The sequence below is a fragment of the Pantherophis guttatus genome, chromosome 1 (assembly GCF_059756535.1).
Source record: "Pantherophis guttatus breed Tessera chromosome 1, ASM5975653v1, whole genome shotgun sequence".
In the NCBI taxonomy this organism is placed as follows: Eukaryota; Metazoa; Chordata; class Lepidosauria; order Squamata; family Colubridae; genus Pantherophis; species Pantherophis guttatus.
This window is the reverse complement of record NC_142063.1, coordinates 28,377,821-28,397,055: the sequence shown is the minus strand read 5'-3', so window position 1 is coordinate 28,397,055 and position 19,235 is coordinate 28,377,821. Positions and strand designations below refer to the sequence as shown.

The window sequence follows — 19,235 nt, the reverse complement described above, 5'->3', positions numbered from 1 at the left end:
TTAGATTAATTTATCTGCACAGACCTGATTCTCACATTATTTTTATGAGTGGAAAGTTTCATGGGAGGATAGTTTTGGTAGAACTGCATCTGTTGAGTGCCCAGATGACCTATCTTGACACATTCCCCAAACTACATGTACAAATATTTTTTTTAAAGAACTATTTTGGTTAAATGCTTGAAATATGCTTTTTCTCTCTTCTGCAAATGGTTGGGGTTGCTAATACAGTACTTTTGGAAGGACCAGAAGATAAGATCCGATGAGATCAAGTGTGATCCACATTTCATTGGTTAAATTCTGGGTTTCATTGTATCCAAAATAGTACTACACACTGGGATGCAGACACATATGTGTTATTACTCATACAATTATTAAGTGTTCAGTTATTCAGAAATTCATTCAAACCAACTTTGAATCTATAAAAGGATCTTAGAGCCAAACACAATGTAAGCTTGGAGGGAGGAATTCACATTATGTTCTTACCCAACCTCCTTTCTCTATTGCAATGGTTCCCCATAAGTAGTTCCCTGAAAGATACTACTAGCACTTTTTAAAATATGCACGTTAAATGTAAACATGAATTAAATTGAAAGCATAGTTTGGTCATCAATATCCCCATTTTACATACGAGTAACTAAGAGTAATTTGAACAAGGCGCCCATCATGTTCAGGAATAAGCCAGACTCTGACTTAGTGCTATGTCACAAGGCACTGATGGATTATTATTATTACAGAAACATTTATTTACTTTATTTTTATTTATTTATCACATTTCTACATCACCCATCTCTCCTAAGTGACTAATAAACATGTAATAATAACTATGCTAAGTAGTAATAAACATGTAATAATAATTATGCTAAGCAATAATATAGCACTAGTAATTGGAAAGGGTGGTTTACATTTAATGTGTTGTATGAAATCAGTCCATTGTGATTTTTCCAATTACTTACCGGGTTTGCAATTCATGCCAACAGCCACAAAATGCTGGAGCAGAAGTTTCTCCAAGATATATCAGCTTCCCACTGGCCTTGGAGAACCTTCAGGAAAAAAAGTCCCAAACACTCTGATTAAGGCGTGATCAATGTAGGCGATTTCCTGGGATGGAAAGTTTAGCTGCCTTTTAAATTTTCCACATGATAAACTGAAGGAACAGAGAGTGTTTGCATCAGTGAACTTTCAGTCAGGCTATTTTTGAACATGATTCTAGTGTCCTTCAGGAAGACTATTAGACTTGCATTCTGAAATAAATTAATTGACTGGTCAGAAAGTATGAAGAACATTTGAGGTACCTTCTTCCACTTCATCCAGTTATTCTCTGCCATGTCATTCTTGTCAATTTCACCCCAATTCTTTTTACATGGGCCCTTTTATATAGAATATAGAAGAACAGAGCTGGTAGGGACCTTGGAGGTCTTCAAGTCTAACCCCCTGCTTAGCCAGGAAACCCTATACCATCAGTTGTATCCACAACTTCTGGTTGTTCCACTGATTAATTGTTCTAACTTTCAGAAAATTTCTCCTTAGTTCTAGGTTGCTTCTCTCCTTGATTAGTTTTCATCCATTGCTTCTTGTCCTGCTTTCTGATACTTTGGAGCATAGCCTGACTCCCTCTTCTTTGTGGCAACCCCTGAGATATTGGAACACGTCTATCATGTCACCTGTGGCCCTTCTTTATATTAAACTATATACCAGATGTCAATTGCAAGATGTTGCTAAAGCTGAGGTTGCTGTCACTTACTTATCCCTAATTGGTAACTACTTCAAGGAGATATCAAGGCTGGCGGTGAATGGTCATTGTTGGCTGAACTTGGAAAGAGTAAGCAATTTGCCATAGAACTAGGCAAAGGACTGTAATAAAAAAGAGATAAAAGTATAGTGATGCAAAAACTCTTCTCAGCAGAACTAGAGAAAAACCTACTATGCACTCATTGGGCCCAAACCAGCAGAAGCCAGCCCTCTTTCCCAGATGTTCTATGCAATACAGTCCTAACACCCTGTTTAAAAAAAATACAGATCTAGCACTCTTTCAAAATAACCCAGTAAACCTGTGTTTAAATACAGACCTATTGCTCTTTGAAAAGAGCACAAACCCATGTATTCTGAAGTGTCAGTAGGACATTTTTTTAGAACGGGGTGTCAAACTCGATTTCATTGAGGGCTGGATCAGGGTTGTGTTTGATCTTGGGGGACCGGGGTGGGGGTGGCCAGGGTGGGGGTGGCCAACTCGATGTCAGTTGTGTCAGGAGCACCTGTGGTGGCCCAAGCCCTCTGCCAGTGAAAACAAAGCTCGGGAGAGCCACGTGAAGCCCTCGTGGGCTCCATTTTTGGCTGCAGTGGCCTCCTGCAACCTTCTGCCAGTGAAAATGAAGCTCGGGGGGCCCGCATGCAGCCCTCCCGAGCTCTGTTTTCGCTGGGAGAGACACTGCAGCCCAGTCCTTCACTGTTCCCAGGGTGGCCCCGTGGGCCAGATCAAAGCACCCTGTGGGCCGGATCTTGCCCCCGGGCCTTGAGTTTGACACCCATGTTTTAGAAAGACACCTCTGTGGAAGCCAGATGTCCAGGATTCTCTCCAGTCCAAATCAAAGTTGGCCATGAAAGACAATGCCTAGCATCTGGAGAAACCTAAAATGTCCAATGAGAACTGGGCACATCCCACTCTATGTCTGGGTCATCAGCCATTTTCTTGAGGAATTGCTGTATGTATCATGTCCACAGCAAAAAAAATGTGTCTGGAAAAGAGGGAAAACATGATTTTAAACTGGAAGTGAGATGAAGGCAGCCTAATCAGAATATGTTCTTTAAAATACCTTCGTGCCGAATCCTGTCATTTTTCAATCTTTAGCAAGGGGCTGCCCGAGAAAGAAAGCAATTCCAAATACTGGCTCTGTGCTTTTGTCTCAAGTCATAACCTCCTGCTTCTTTCTGAGATATGCAGAGTTATTGGATTTTCCTAGAGGTCTTTAACCTTTTAAGCCAGCAGGCACATTTGGAGTGTTCAGAATATATTGTAGGGTCTACAGCAGCTCTGGGGAGGCGGGGGAGGGTGCTTTCAACACTAAATGACTGCCACAATGAGTGGGACCAGTTATAAAACAAGAAAGGCAGGTAGGACTGGAAATCTGGTGGGCCTTAAGGGAAGAGTGTGTGGACAAATTGGATCCATAGTCAGACTAGGTTCCGAAGAGCAGGGGTCTCCAACCTTGTCAACTTTAAGACTTCCTGTCTTAAAGCTCCCAGAATTCCTGGCTGAGGAATTCTGGGAGTTGAAGTCCGCAAGTCTTAAAGTTGACAAGGTTGGAGACCCCTGCCCCAAGAGTATATGAAGCCATCACTCTTAATGTAGGCCCTGAAACTTAAGCAAAGTTGAGGTCCCTCTGTAGTTATGATTAGCTCTGCACAATAGCCAGTGTCTTTGCTTTGCTTTTCCTTTCCGTTTTGGATTATCCTGTATCACTAGCTTACCCCACTATTGGGTCCTTCCTGACATTGTCCTAAATGAAGGAACATAGTTCTGACACCTCTGTGCTTTCAAAGGAGGAACGATGCAGCATTTCAGTTGCTGGGCTACGCCAGGGGCTGCCACCTGGCCTTTGTTATCTTTGTATAACTGTTTCCCCATTGTGCTTTTATGGGTTCTGCATCCCATTGCCTTGGCTTTCAACATTTTCATACTTGAATGTTTTGATCTCTCGTCCGGTGTACTAAGTGTTAATGACTCTTTCTGTTTTCCTGTATGTGGAATTTATATATTTTGCAGGAGTCTAATATTAACCTGGGCACAACGTTCAGAGGGGATGGGGATTGGAGGGTCTCATTCCCAAATTGAAAATGTGTGCTTCTCTTTGTGCTATTTATGGAGAAAATGTACTGTATAATAGATGAGTTCACAATTTTCCAAGCTGGTAAAGGTTCATAATCATTTAAAAATTAAAAGGCCTTATGGGATCCTTATAAACAGGGCTGTGTTGCATTTTCCATATTCATGTGCAAAATTCTACCGCCACATTTCTAAGCACACATTTATGCAAACTAAATTATGCATACAATTGCTTACTTCTGTGCACATTATTGTTTTCTAAGTCTAAATGCTCAGAGGGGAAAAAGTACATAAGAATGACAGAGAAAAAGGTGGAACTCTTTCTAATTCTGCTTTCACTGGAAAAGAAAATTAATGGGGGAGGGGGAGGAAGAAGAGAAAATAAAAGCAGAAATTTTCAACGCAGGTATATTGAACTCCACACCTGTATTAAGAACCTCTAACTCTGCAGCTCATTCCATCAGTTCAGCATCTCATTCCATCATAGGGACATGCCAGATGCTCTGGAGAAGCCTTACAAGCAAAGCTTCAGCCATTCTCGTTCTCTAGAAATTGATACTTTGGGGTACACCGCCATTGAATGTGGAAATTTCATTTTACATGGCTGAGACTTTCCACTGATCCACTCCATCTTCATTGAACTAACGAAGCACAATGTGAAGAACAATTGTCTTGGTTTGCTGTGACTCTGCTGCCACTTAGTTCCAAAGGCCAACAGGGAATTCTGGAGGTCCTGGTTCATGTGTGTCTTCCAGAGGCCAACTCCTATGGAGAACAGCTCTGTTTTTACATCAGGTTTTCAGGCTTTGGAGTAAACCTGGCAGTTTGCTTGTACGAGACCCAGGGTTAAGAATGCCCCATGTTAAGGGTGACCCATAGTTAAGAATGGAGCCCATTGTAGCAAAATTAGAGTTAAATACCCAGTGATTCAAGTTAAATACACAGTGGTTAAAGTTCATTGCACAATATTATTTACACAGTATTAAAAATAGTGCTGTTCTGGCTTATATACACATTTGACATAAGGACAGGCTTTGGGAATAGAACCTGTTCTTAAACTGGGGCTACTTGTATACCTGATGAACGCAAGCACCCAGCGTTGCTTGCGTCTGGTTGAAATTTCTTGGCGTCAGTGTGTGAAATGTAGTATCTCTTTATAGGTTTTGAGGCTCAGTCAGGACCTTTCTCCCAATTAGGCAAGTATATTTGTTCCACTTCAGTGATGTGGCCTTTATTCTGGTCTCTTGTTTCTCCAACTTTCTTGTTTGTGCAAAGATCTGCATTCAGTCTAAGACAATGTCTGTTCTGCTATAGTGTGTGACCATTCTGAGACAAGGATGATAACTGCAGAATATTCCGTGGAGGGGATTTCAAAGTGAGAGAGACTTGGGAGGTCACAAGGGTCAGTTTGTTGAAGACAGAACAGGCAACAGGCTCTAATGGATATGCAACTTAATTAATATTCTCCCTCATTCATTTCAGTGGTCAAAACATCATGCATGCTTCCTACATACATTTTACATAAATTCCTACACTCTCCTATAATATACTAAGAGGTTCCTGAATCCTCTTAGATCCCAGGAAGACAGGATTTAGATCCCTACAGATCTGAGGCTTTTCTACTGATTAGGTCATCTAACTGGGACATTCAAAATAATAGCCCAGAGTGGAAAACACCCATCTAAGCATGCAGGTAAAGTGAAATCTATGACACAAGGGCTGTGGAATTCTACAGTGAAAATCCTACATGATTAGGAAGTAAAACGGGCTTCCAAAACAAGCATAGGTAAGGCTATTCCAAGTCTATGAGATGCATTCTGCGAAATGCATCTATTTCATATTTACTTTGCAGTCTGGAAGTTCATGTAGGGCTGGGGAAAAGTTGTGATCAGCTGTAACAAGTCAAGAAAAAAAATCAAATCTCAAGCCTCAAGAAGTCAGTGGCTTGCCACCAACATTCAATAACTCAAGGTTCCTCTTCAAAACCTGACTCCATTTTTAGCCAATGACCATGGCTACAAATGGTAGACTTTTACCCACTACCATTGACTCAGAAGCAGTCCAGAAGGAGTGACTGAGTTATTAAACCAAATTCCATGAACTTTGATTCAGCTATTGCAATAAAGAAATCGAGGCCTGAATATTCTTTTTTATTAAATCATATGGAAACTGAGGAATGTTCAATTTTCATTTGGTTCTGAAAGAGTTTTTGGAAAGGCAGGTGGTCCAAACAAACAAAAAAACAACCCATCCTGGTTTACGTTGATTTGCTCATACCTTTCCCTTCCCATCTGTACAGCTATGTGGTCTTCATTGTTCCTTTTGTATAATTACATAGGGTTTTTGTTATCACCCAACTGATGGAACAGCTCTGGAAGCTGAGCTAAGTAAGAGAGAAATGATGCAGTTAACCTCCATGTGTGAATATTGTAAAAATCATTAATTGGAAGTTTTGGTTTGTGTATAATTGCCAATTTTATTTGTTTATTCTCCTTCATGCATTCCACTTGGAATGACAACAGTTGATATTAAAAAAATGGTAGCAGGTATGAGCTCTCTTGGGTGCATGGGGAACATATGTGTGTGTACGTGTGTGTATAGGCAAACTGCATTGATTGGCATTGACTGGATATGTGTGCTTATTTTACATATTTGTGGCATGACACCAAGGATTATGTTCCTCTTGTGTTGTGGTGTCTTTTCAACTATGCAGGTGGAATGTGCTAGGTAGCTACAAAAAAGTTCTATAGAGTCAGGAAGGCAATTAAAGGAGGAAGGGGGCCAGGTGTGTTAAAACCTCTCTTAAGAGCTACCATTTCTCCTTTGTATTTCACGCTGCAAACTGCCTTTCTCTGCCCTCTCATTTTGCAATATACTGTATATCTCCATTCCAGCTCTGAAACTAAACAAGAGCCATGGTGGCCCAGTGGTTAGAATGCAGTACTGCAGGCTACTTCTGCTGACTGCCGATTGCCAGTAGTTTGGCAATTCGAATCTCACCAGGCTCAAGGTTGATTCAGCCTTCCATCCTTCCGAGGTCAGTAAAATGAGGACTCAAAATTGTTGGGGGAAAGATGCTGACTCTGTAAACTGCTTAGAGAGGGCTGTAAAGTCCTGTGAAGCGGCATATAAGTCTAAGTGCTATTGCTATTTAATGGAGCTGCAGTACCAAGTTCTGGCCCACTGGCTGACATTCATGAAGTAAATATATAGTAGCTGCAAATAAGGAAGTTTTATGTGATGATTCTACATTGTTTGAGGTGATATAGAAATTGCTTTAGGATATGGCTTTTTCATTTCTGATATTCTCTTGGCTCATCACTGTCCGAAGTCTTGCCAGGTCTAAAATATTTATTGTTTATTGTATTTCCTGGTGCCACTTTAAAAAAGGTGTTTAAAATATCAGAATAGAATAACAGTTAATATTTTTACAAAGTCTCAACCCTGAGTGAAATGATTTTGTTTTTGTGCTTTTGTTCATTTTCTCCCAATGTGCATGAAAGGCTGATTTATGAATTTACAAAGCTGATTTAACTTGGATATCTGCAATACAGTCTACCCATGTGTTTGTGATCCCTTCTAAAACCATTAGCTGCATATTAGGTGAATGTGTCCCAGTTTAACAGTGGGTCCCATGTTAGAGAGGATGTATTTGGGATGCATTTTAATCTAGATTCCTGCACTGAGCAAGCGGTTGAACTCAGTGGCCTGAACGGCCCCTTCCAACTCTAAAATCCACAGATAGAATCCCACCAGGTTGATTATTATACGTGTTAGCTCCATGCATGTTAGTTTTCTGATGCTATGTGATATCCTTCACACGGTGAATGTCATACAATATGTGGCCACATTCTTGGTCTTTCATTTCATTTCAGCTCTTCCATTCACTAAGCCTTAGGCTTTTTAGCAGAGCTTTCTCTGAACAGGCCACTGTTTCTCAACCTCAATAATTTTAAGATGTGCAGACTTCAACTCCCAGAATTCCCCAGCCAGCATAGCATAGCATAGCATAGCATAGCATAGCATAGCATAGCATAGCATAGCATAGCATAGCATAGCATAGCATAACATAGCATAGCATAGGAATTCTGGGAGTTGAAGTCTACACATCTTAAAGTTTCGAAGGTTGAAAAACACCAGAATAGACATTTTCCAACCCTCTTGCTTTTTAAGCCAACCCAGTTTGCCTCTCAGTCCCACATTTTGGATTTGCTGCAGAAACACTCAGCGAAATCCTTTTGAGGGTCTTTACTGAATGCAGACCCAAATTCTTCCCCTGCATGGCAGCATGCAATGCTTTTTGCAGCAACTGTGTGTCTCTGCCTACCACCATACTCACCCTGATAACTCTTCCACGCTTGTGTGCATTGCAGTGGCTTGGTTTTCGTTTGACCCCAGCACTGCTCACTCCGACATCATCTTCTCAAACGACAACCTGACAGTTACCTGCAACAGCTATGACGACCGGGTTGTGTTGGGCAAAACTGGCTTCTCCAAAGGGCTCCACTACTGGGAGCTATCCATCGATCGCTATGACAACCACCCCGATCCAGCTTTTGGAGTTGCCCGAATGGATGTTCTCAAGGATGTCATGCTAGGGAAAGATGACAAAGCTTGGGCTATGTATGTGGATAATAACCGAAGCTGGTTCATGCATAATAACTCACATACCAACAGGTACCTGCCTCCAAATTGGTTCTGTTGTTCTTGTTTTGTGCACTTCAAATCTTTTGAATTAAAATATCTGGGGATGAGGGACTAAATTGTCTTCATAAAAAGCATGCAACATTGTATTTTTGAAAAGGAGAGTCCATCATATGCTAGACCAAATTGTTCTTCTAACTGGGCTGAAGTCAACAACTTTAGTGAATCAGAAGCAGGGGTGAAATGTAAAATTTGTTACTACCGGTTCTGTGGGCGTGGCTTGGTGGTGGTGGGGTAATGTGACTGGGTGGGCATGGCCAACTTTTTTTTTTTTTTTACCTTTCAAAGCATTTTTTTTACCACCTCTTTGGCTGAAGAGGTTGCAGAAAAAAATGCTTTGAAAAGCCTCTGACGATCCCAGCTGAGCTGCCCGATCATCAGAGGCTTTTTTTTTTTTTTACTTTTAAAAGCATTTTTTCGGCGGAAGAGGTTGTAGAAAAAATGCATGGGCATGCGGGGGTGGGTACAGGGATTTTTGCTACCGGTCCAAACCGGGAGCATTTCACCCCTGATCAGAAGGGACTCTGTTCCTCAATCCACTTGTTCCCTCCTGAATCGGGACATTCAAATTGGCATTTATAACATCACCATTTGCTACCCATAGTGGAAATGTTTCGGAGCATGTCAGAACTTTCCCATCCTGAGGTAGAGGACAGAAAGGAAAATAATTTCCAGTTCAAGGAAGTTTAAAGGGGAACCACAGTCTGGCAGATCCATTCCATGTGAAAGTACCTGTCTTCCACCTTGGCAGTGAAGGTGCTCGGCCTGTTTTTATTTTCTTGAGCCCAAACGCCACTTGCAATAAAAATGCAACAAAGCAAAGCCATCAGATAACAGGTAATCTTTAAATAAAATGTTAAGCACTTAGCTGAGCAAAAGCTTGCTGGAATAAAATTGTCTTTACTCCTCTGATGAAAGATAGCTAGATTGGGGACAACCTAAATTCTGTGAGATAAATTTTCCTCAACAACTAAGAATGTTTTATCTCTCTTCCCCACTCCCAATCCTCTTCCATATTTCTGCCTTGGTAGGTAGATTGTGCCAGGTGATTTTGTAAGTGGGTATATAGATCTTAAATATAATTTCCAGCCAGAATGATCTTCAGCTGATTTAGAGCTTTACGTATAATCATTAAAATTCTGAATTCAGCCCGAAGCAATGTGTAATAAATCCCAACTAACATTTTACATTCTGGACCAAGAATCTGGACTAAAAAGAACCCAAAGACTCTTCAAAAACAGGCCCAGGTGGAGGTTATTGTAGAGATACAATTTTGACGTAACTAAGGCATATATTACCATACTCAATTCTAACTTGCCAGTGCTGAATCCTGTTCCCAATTCTTCAGCCTACCTACAGTGCAGTCACTAGACTAGAAACACTGGGTTGTTTATTGGCCATCTAAGTAGATGACATGGCTCTTTGTGGAGAATGTATGTGTTCCTCTGTTAGTGGAACATGTACATTCTCCACAAAGAGCCATGCCATCTAAAAGACCAACTTGGATGTGCTTGAAGGATGGCCCCTCAAATGTCAACATGCAACAGTGGTCAAGAACATTGAACAAGGATGGGGAAAGAAGGTTTAAATCTTAATTGGACCATAAATCTCACTGAAAAACTAGAGGCAATCATTATCTCTAAGTCTGACTTATCTCCCAGAACTGTTGTGAAAACTAAATGTACCCATCTAACCCACCTTTAAGTTGGAAAAGGAGATGTGTTAATTAAATTAAATAGATGCTAATTGGCATTTTTTTTTCAACAGGACTGAAGGAGGTATCACCAAAGGTGCCACTGTAGGCATCTTGCTTGATTTGACCAGGAGGACCTTGACTTTCTCCATCAATGAAGACCAGCAAGGACCTGTGGCCTTTGAGAATATGGAGGGTATATTCTTTCCTGCTGTCAGTCTCAACCGGAATGTGCAAGTAAGGTTGGGCTGAGTCCTGGCTGGTTGAAAAATGCCAGTTGGTGTATGCGGTGGCAATGGGGGTAGACAGCAACTATAAGGATGGCAGGAATAAAATGCAGGGCTGAGGTGGCAAAAACTGGAGTGAAGCAAAAGACCTGAAATAATCTTCCTCAAAGTGACCACCTTCAACATGTGTAAACTTCAATTTCCAGAATTGAGCAATAGCTACACTGGCTGAAATTTTCAAGAGTAACTCCATATTACTAGAACACATAATTTTGTTGTGACCGAGGCCCACATAGTTATTACCAAACACAATTCAGTCCTGAACAAACTTATTTTATTAAAACAGCTGAGAATTAATTCATTCTCAGCGTAGTCCAAAACAAATTCTTCATAACCAGTCCTACGGCCTTATCACCAACCTTTGATGTCTTTGGCAACCTGCCAAAGGCTTTTCTTGGCAAAACCCCCCGCAAAGTTCAAGAGACACTGACAAGAAGCACTGGAATCAACGTTGCTTTTCTACAAAGAACCCAATGGCTCATTGCTGCTCTTTTAAGCCTTATGGGAATGGCCAATCATCTTCTGGCCTTACTCCCGAGTCGCCCTTTTTGCTTCAGGTGCTCTTACCTTCTTCATATGCGTGCACTAGGAACAGGCTCCTCCTGTTCCTCTGCCTCTCCGCTGTACGCCTCTGGAGGCTCCGGAGTCCATGCATCGCACCCAGATGGTCCTGGCCCCATCTCTGCCTCCGACGCAGAGCTCTCATCCGGGCCTTCCCCTGCCTCCAGGACTGGCCCATGTTCCTCCCCAGCCTCCTCACTGTCTGACTCCGCTGCCAGGTCCGCAGGCTGCTGGCGGACCACAACTAGTTTGGGGAAGGCTGGCCTAGACCATAGGTCCAGCAATGTTGTTTATCATTGTCACTTCCTTTTGGCTGAGAGTGCTGGCTGAGAGTGAGGGCGGTAGAGCTCAACAATCAGTCTTCTATCCCTGCCTATGATATGCCAAGATAGCTCCAGATTTAAAGGAGACAGTATTCCCTGGTTCTCTCTTCCATGGGTAACAAGCAGTGGTGGGTTGCCCCCGGTTTGCACCGGTTCTATAGAACTGGTAGTAAAACTGGTGGGAGGCTCCGCCCACTGACCTCGATGTCATCAAAATGCTTCTGCGCATGTGCAGAAGCTTCTGCGCTTGTGCAGAACAGCGTGCGTGCGGCCCCCTTGCCAACCGGTAGTAAACTGGTAGAACCCACCACTGGTATGCAAGAATGAATAGTGTTGAGTTTATTATGAACAGGGCTACAAGAGTTGGTTCTGTGACCATGGAAAAGCAAAATCTACCAGATTAAAAGTTGATTCAGAATGCTCTCCAGGTCACACACTGTCCAATCTGGCTTGGTTTCAGGTCACACTCCACACTGGCCTGCCGGTCCCGGACTTCTACAATGCACGAGGATCCTTGCAGTAGAGACGCCCTCATGCCTTTTTCTCAGGACACATCAAGAGAGCTGCACTGACCTTCTTCAAGAATTGACCTCACAGGAGCAAGAAGGAGAATATCTGGTCATCTGGCAACTCCAAAGCAGCAAAAACCATTTTTTACATAATAATAATAATAATAAAAAAAGCAGAGGGGCAGAAACTAAAGAAAAACAAGGACAAAGCAGACTTTGCACCTCAACAAGGTGCAGCAATTGACTCCCACCCCCCTACCCCCTAGTTTCTCTAACCCCACATGCTGTGCGTGAGTTAGCTTTGCTATTTTTGCTTTTTGGTTGATCACAAAATTCCTGGACAATCCGAGGTGTAATTCTTTGTTTCCAGTTTGGTTTTATTCCTTCCTAAAGAGTTTTTCCTTTTCCTTGAATTCAAATCAGATGTCATGACATAGCAAATGTGATTGAACCACTTTGACTCTCAGAGAAGAGATGGTTGTAGTCATATTGCTGTGGATTAAGTTCAAAAATGGCACGCCAAACATTTCTACGACCTGTTGGCTTGCAAGAATTGCTTTCTCTGAGTCCGTCTAACTTCATCTCCACCTTCTCCTCCTTTGCAGTCTTTCTCAATGAAGAATATCATCAAAAAATATCGGACTTGGGTTGCCATGTAGTTGGTGATTGTAGGGACAAATAATAATAATAATAATAATAATAATAATAATAATAATAATAATAATAAAAAATACCACAATGGAAGTTCCACCTTTGCCGTATTTGCAATGCAGTGTTGCAATGTAGATATGAAAGGGTGGAGTTTATGTTGTGACACCACAGCACATATCTTGTTTTGGCATCATCCTGGCTAGTTATGGAAGCCTACGTGTGTCTCCAAATATCACGAAATCCTTCGGAGACTATCGCATAAGCAGATGACATCAAATATAATGGCCACAGGATCCCAGAACCAAATAAAAAATTGATTTTTAAAAATGGCCCAAACCTCACAAGATCACCAAATCTCATGAGACTAATTTGGAGCAGGAATGCCCAATCTTTTACATTTTTATTGACTGCTTTAAAAATAAGTTTATATTGGTTCCTGTGACAGGGATGCCTTGTGTCTTCTTATGGACTATCCTGAGATTAAAGATTGAGAATCTATATACAAAGCCATGCAGAATTAATAGTTTTTAAAAGTCAGTGTTTTATTTTTCCAGTGAAAGCAAACAGAAAGATGATTGTATAATTTCCACAGAAATGGTAGGCAAGCACTTGTGTTGGAACAAAGAGAGCTCACAACATCCACACACTTACTAAAGGAATTAATTCCTCATTTTTAATTCATAGATCACTTTTTCGATCATCACCAATGCAGAAAATGGGAAACTAAGTTTTTTTTTCCTCATAAACATACATACATATATAGACTCTTAACCAGTATTAATCATACACATTATCTTTGGTTTCCATATTAATTCATTTTTCTTCCTTAAGTAATTAAAATAAGATGGACTGCTTTTCTTCCCTTCCACCTCTTCTTTAAACCCCAGCAACCTATCCTTTTCAACTTTCCTCTTCCTCCTCTTCTTCCCTTCCTCTCCTTCCCCTTCCCTTCCCCCACTCTTCTCTTCTTCCTCCCTTCCTAACCTTCTCTCCTACTCTCATTTCTCCTCTTTTTCTTCCTCTCCTCTTCCCTTTCTTCTATCCTTCTCTCTCCTTCCCTCTCTTCTCCCCTCTTTCTCCTCTACCCCTCTACTCCTCTCTTCATTCCCTCCCCGTTGTTGTGTTTTATTTTTTGAACAACATCAGGAACCTCTAGGCTACATGCAGTGTGGCTGCCATGTTTGTTTTTCATGATAGCAACAACAATAGCAACAACATTAGAGAAAAACAACATTTTTCTCTTGGATCTCAAGCTAGCTTACATAGGAATTCTTCCCTCACTTTATTTCCCACAGATCACAGAAGACAGGTTCAGCTGGGTAAGCGGAAGATAAATGCAAAGTTGGCTGCAACCAACTTTGCAACTGAAACCATGGTTGGTTTGCTGCTGAGATGGCAACTGCATCAGATATTTTTGATTCTCTTTTGTTCAAATAATCTAGTGCAGCTTTTTTTTTCCTTCCAGTCTTGAGAGTGTGTTGAAAGCAAGGGGGATCTAAACAATCTAGGATTCTTAGTTTGTATTAGTTTTGTCATATCCAAAGCCAGACTTTCCTATATCATCATCATCATCATCATCACAAAATAATGGAGCCAAATGCAATAAACCCTAGCTATGTTGCAGAATCAACATCCTGCTAGAGAAAACAAGTGGGTGTCATTCATAGATAGCTATTATCTTCCGCCAAACCATCCAAGATGGTTCTACCTCTCCGTGACAAGCTAACAGAGAAAACAGATGATTCAGATAAATTCAGCATACGATTGTATCTGAAGAGCCCTATTGAGCCATCAACCTAACCAAGACCAAATGTTGCCAATCTGCTGTGCTCCATGGTAGTTGGGGAAAAACGCAGTCACATGCGGAAAGCACCATTTTGGAGAATCCTGTCCAAGACTCGGACTCCTGCAAAGGCAGTTGGGATTCTGGATGCTGACCCGTGCTTTGGATTCCTGGATGGTTTGCAAAGCAACCCACTTGACTTACGGCTTCCTACAGATGTCACTTACTACTTTGGGAAGATACAAGGCAACCATTTTGCTATTGTTATTGTTCTTAAAGGGGATTTCCCTGATCATATAAACACAGAGCATTATTTCTTGACAATATTTCTAAATAAACTATGGGGATGGGGGAAGTATCTCTTGAGGTGTTTTTTCTGTTTCTGTAAGCAAACTATTATATGGGTATGACTTTCTCTTGATTGTACACTGGCGCTTATCACACGTCTTTTCTCCCAGACATAAATGTGAGCAGTTTGTCAGCCATTTTAGGTAACAGCATTTTTCATAGCTATAGTTAAAAGTGTTGCATCTATTTAAAAAAGAGGGCATGCTGTATCAGACTGAGCACGTTTGTGGCTAATGTATGGAAAAGCAAAGATGACTCCTCTGTGTGTTCTTCTTTTCAAGACATGAACTCTGCCATGGTAACCATTTCAAGATTCCTAAGCTGTGAAACCAGGCCAAGTCATGTTGGGTCATCAAGAGATGCTCCATGACTTTGTTAATATTCTCCTTTATCTTGATCATTGCTTTATTTCCGTATCCTGGCATTGTTAACATTTTGCAGTTGTAATGCTATATTTCTGCTGGGTTAGAATGAATGGTTTTGCAGTGGCCTATCATTCCAGAAGACCTACATTATGTCTGGCTATAGTGCAAAATCAGAGAAGTAGTAGTGCCTAATATAAGCGGAGATTGGTGCACATTTAATTCATTAGCATGAAAAATTAGTTATGGCCTAGGTACTCGTACAGTTGTATGTATTCTGTGGAACTTTGCTACTTTCTTTGGAAGATCTAGAAGCTTGCTTGGCAATGCTGTAAGGTAATAGTTTGTTATAAGTTTACATCCAGCAATGAACAAGGTAGCAAAGCAGTAAGTGAATATCAGATAGTAGAAATTGGGAGAGCTTGAAAACAGCTTAGATGCTGTTCCAACAGGAGACAAAGTACAAATGAGTGTTTTGATGGTGTAGACCTGAGTTCTCCTGAAGTCCCTCAACTTGGAGAGAAGGACCTGAAAAGAAAGGGACTTCTTGAAACTTAGTAGTTTCATGGCAGTTAGAAATAGTTAAATAATTGTATGGCTTGGTCTAGCTCAAAAAGAGATTGTGCTGCCCATGTAGGCTGTGGGTTTTAGAGTTTGACATCACTTTCATGGAGATTGTGGTGGATGGTCCTTCACAGGTTGGGACTTCCACTGCTACTGTGTCAATGCATGTGGCCCATTTGGGGGATTCAGATTGGTGCTATTTTAGAGGAAGTCACCTCTGAAAGTTATGCTTATCACGCTGTGCCAATGGATCTTGCTCCCCCCTTGAAGATGACTGATTATTTAGGCTAATTATGTACATAATACATTTCCCACATTCGTTCATTATGGTTGCTGTCATTGTATTTTTTTTTCCAACCACAGATAGCATGCTGATGTCCATAGTCTTTGCTTTCAATTTAGTGCTTGCTCTCTCTTTTTCTCTCTCACTCTCTTTCTCAAACACACACATACACACCCCAAAGCAAGAAAAAAACCAGTTGTATTTGACAACAGAAATAGTGTTTTTTTCTTTACCACTGTATCATATCATTAAATTATTAATGATTTGTTTTCATTATTTTAATGAGGAGTGGAGATAAGCCAAGAAGGAGCTGAAGAAAAAAAAATCATGTGTAACAACATGGCCACAAAAATAAAACAAAACTCTAAAACAAAACAAGAAAAGACATGTCTGTAAATAGGTTGCTGGTTCCCACCAAGGATTTCTTCCCTGTAGTATTCATCTTTCTTCTGTGGTGATGGTATTCTTGATTTGTTTGCCTTGTTTATGTTTACCTAATTTATTCAATGGGTGCTATTTTGCATTCATATTGTTAATTTTCTTTGCTGCAAAGGAGTCAGGTTCCAAGATGACACATATCTCCTCACGGTTTTACATTTCTAAAGAGGCTTGGTGGCTGGGCCACTACAGCCCTGTTTTCCACAGACATCAGTTCTGCTTCCTTACAATGTTCCTGATGCTTAGAATAGATTCCTAGTGATGCATAACATGTCATTGGCAATTGTTAGCTCTAAACAGCTGCCCTCCAGAACTATGTATTGTTCTAATAAAAAGAATAGGTGGAGAACTACAAATTTCTGCTGCCTTTTGGATGTTTATTTGAGGAAATGTGTGTGTGTGTGTGTGTGTGTGTGTGTGCGTGTATGTGTGTGTGTGTGTTCAGATTTGAACAGGAAAGCTATAATACCAGCAATATTTACCAGAGCCACGGTGGCGCAGTGGTTAGAGTGCAGTACTGCAGGCTACTTCTGCTGATCACCAGCTGCCAGCAGTTTGGCAGATCGAATCTCATCAGGCTCAAGGTTGATTCAGCCTTCCATCCTTCCAAGGTGGGTAAAATGAGGACCCAGATTATTTGGGGCAATATGCTGACTCTGCAAACCGCTTAGAGAGGGCTGCAAAGCGGTATATAAGCCTAAGTGCTATTGCTAATATTCACAACGGTTAAAAAGTCAAGATGGTGGCCACAACAGTTAGGGTTGCCAGGTCTGCTTCCAAAAAATAGCAGACAAGCGGTGTGTGTGTGTGTGTGTGTGTGTGTGTGTGTGTGTGTTAAGTAGTAAAAAAATAAAAAAAATTACAATTAAATTATATATTTTCTTACAAACATTTTAACACGTATTAAAATAATCACTTCAAAACTTTACTTAAAATTCAAAACATCAAATATATTATAATAATATGTAAAATATTAAATTACATTTTAATTTCATCATAAAGCTTTTGAATAAAAAAAATGTCCACTATTTTGTGAAAAAAAAAATAGTGAACATAATGTGAAAAAAGCGGACTGTCCGCTCAAATAGTGGACACCTGGCAACATTAACAACAGTGCAACCCCTCCTCTTTTTTGTACACAGCAGAAAAAGGTGGGGACTAGAATGTGCAGTTACAGCCATCATTTTGCCTTTTTTATTCTACTCTATGGACACCCATGCAGCTGAAATTAGATTAGAAGCCCAGGTATATCCATGGATGCATCTAAATGGAGCCTATCCTCCCATGCCAGGAATACAAATAAAAAGGAAAAAAAAGTTTAAATATGGAGACCTAGGAATTAAAAGGAGTAAAAAATGGAAAGGTCTTGCAGCCACATCCTACAGCTTTGGGGCATTACACAGAACAACAAAGAAATTAAATATATTTTTATGAAAACTGATTATTTTGGTTATAGTTACAACATTTATTTATTTATTTATTGGTTCGATTTATATGCCGCCCTTCTCCGGAGACTCAGGGCGGCTTACAATGCGTTAAGCAATAGCCTTCATACTTTTGTGAATAATACTTATTTATGAATAATCTACCTTGCTGGGCAAATGTTGAATCTTAAGATGTTACTTGAATATTTCTGAGGTTCCTGGCTGGAATCTGAATTTTCAAAGAGCATCTGTTAAATTAATATTCTTTTCAGTTCTTCTTTACACTGTGTTATTCTTTGCTGAATACTATTTCAAGCTATTTAGCTCTCATCAGCTAGCCATACCCTTCTGGGATTCGAACCTGGGCTTGCCTGCATGTTAGGCAGATGTATTAACCTCTAAGCCACAGATTTTCCTCACTTTGTCAGCTTGTACCAGGGGAGATTAAATGGGTTTTCTATCGAAGCAACCTGGTCTACCCAAATATGGGAAGGAGCATATTGCTTTCTTTCGTCTTTCAGCACCAATCCAGGGGCCCTTAGGCAGTTGCATTCACGACAAACTATTTTGTGTTAAATTTATATTTACTGACAAAGAAATAAAGGGAGTATAGTATAGATCTATTTCAAGCTATTTAGCTCTCATCAGCTATTTAGCTCTCATCAGCTAGCTATTTGGGTAGACCAGGTTGCTTCGATAGAAAACCCATTTAATCTCCCCTGGTACAAGCTGACAAAGCGAGGAGAACCTGTGGCTTAGAGGTTAATACATCTGCCTAACATGCAGGCAAGCCCAGGTTCGAATCCCTGAAGGGTATGGCTAGCTGATGAGAGCTAAATAGCTTGAAATAGATCTATACTAGTCTCCCTGTCAATGCGAATACTAATTTCCAAACATATTAAAGAAAAATAGGATGCTTATCTGTTTGCCAGAATTAACAGATGGATACAACCTACACCTCTAGGGCTCTATAACCACCCCCAAGCCCGTTCCCTTGGTGGACTCCCTCATCTGCTCCAAAGTTGCCACAAAATGGTAACGTTAATGTGTCAGAATAGAGAAATTATTAAACTCCCACCATGTCTACCCATACCAGTATCTCCTTGTTTCCCTCACACATCATGTTGTCCTGACTTGCTGTGATGACTTCAGTTTCCTGGTCATTCTTAATGTATGAATATTGGGGCAAAATATGAGCTTGAGTGTACATTTGTGAGTGTACATATTTGGCACAAATCTTCACAATCCCAGGTACTTTCCCACCAAACTGAGAAATCCTCTTTATCTTTCGGGAAAATAGCAGAAATACCAAGAATCCTCAGAATCTCTCAGCTCATAAATAACATCTCAGAAAATAGTCTAAGTTACCTGCAGTAGGGCCTGAAAGAGGAAGCAATCATTTTATAAATCCAATAACTAATGTAATTAAACATTTTAAACCTCCAGAAAAATATCACAAAGAGCAAACTGGATGTCTCTTACATA

At 40.6% G+C, this 19,235-nt stretch overlaps 1 protein-coding gene across 8 annotated transcripts in view; it reads left to right on the top strand.

The window, feature by feature from the left end:
- The window catches only part of TRIM9 (tripartite motif containing 9), a 71,135-nt gene extending 54,453 nt beyond the window's left edge, over window positions 1-16,682 (top strand). For 4 of the 8 annotated variants that reach the window (XM_060693775.2, XM_060693769.2, XM_034433364.3 and 1 more), the window contains 3 exons: window positions 8,194-8,497; window positions 10,292-10,454; window positions 11,849-16,682. In XM_060693775.2, the coding sequence (XP_060549758.1) occupies window positions 8,194-8,497; window positions 10,292-10,454; window positions 11,849-11,911 (530 nt within the window). In that variant the 3' untranslated portion in view covers window positions 11,912-16,682. Of the gene's footprint in view, window positions 1-4,980; window positions 5,017-6,342; window positions 6,367-8,193; window positions 8,498-10,291; window positions 10,455-11,848 lie in introns of all 8 variants that reach the window. The other 4 variants (XM_034433360.3, XM_034433359.3, XM_034433363.3 and 1 more) reach the window with 2 other exon arrangements.
- Window positions 16,683-19,235: the final 2,553 nt, after the last annotated feature.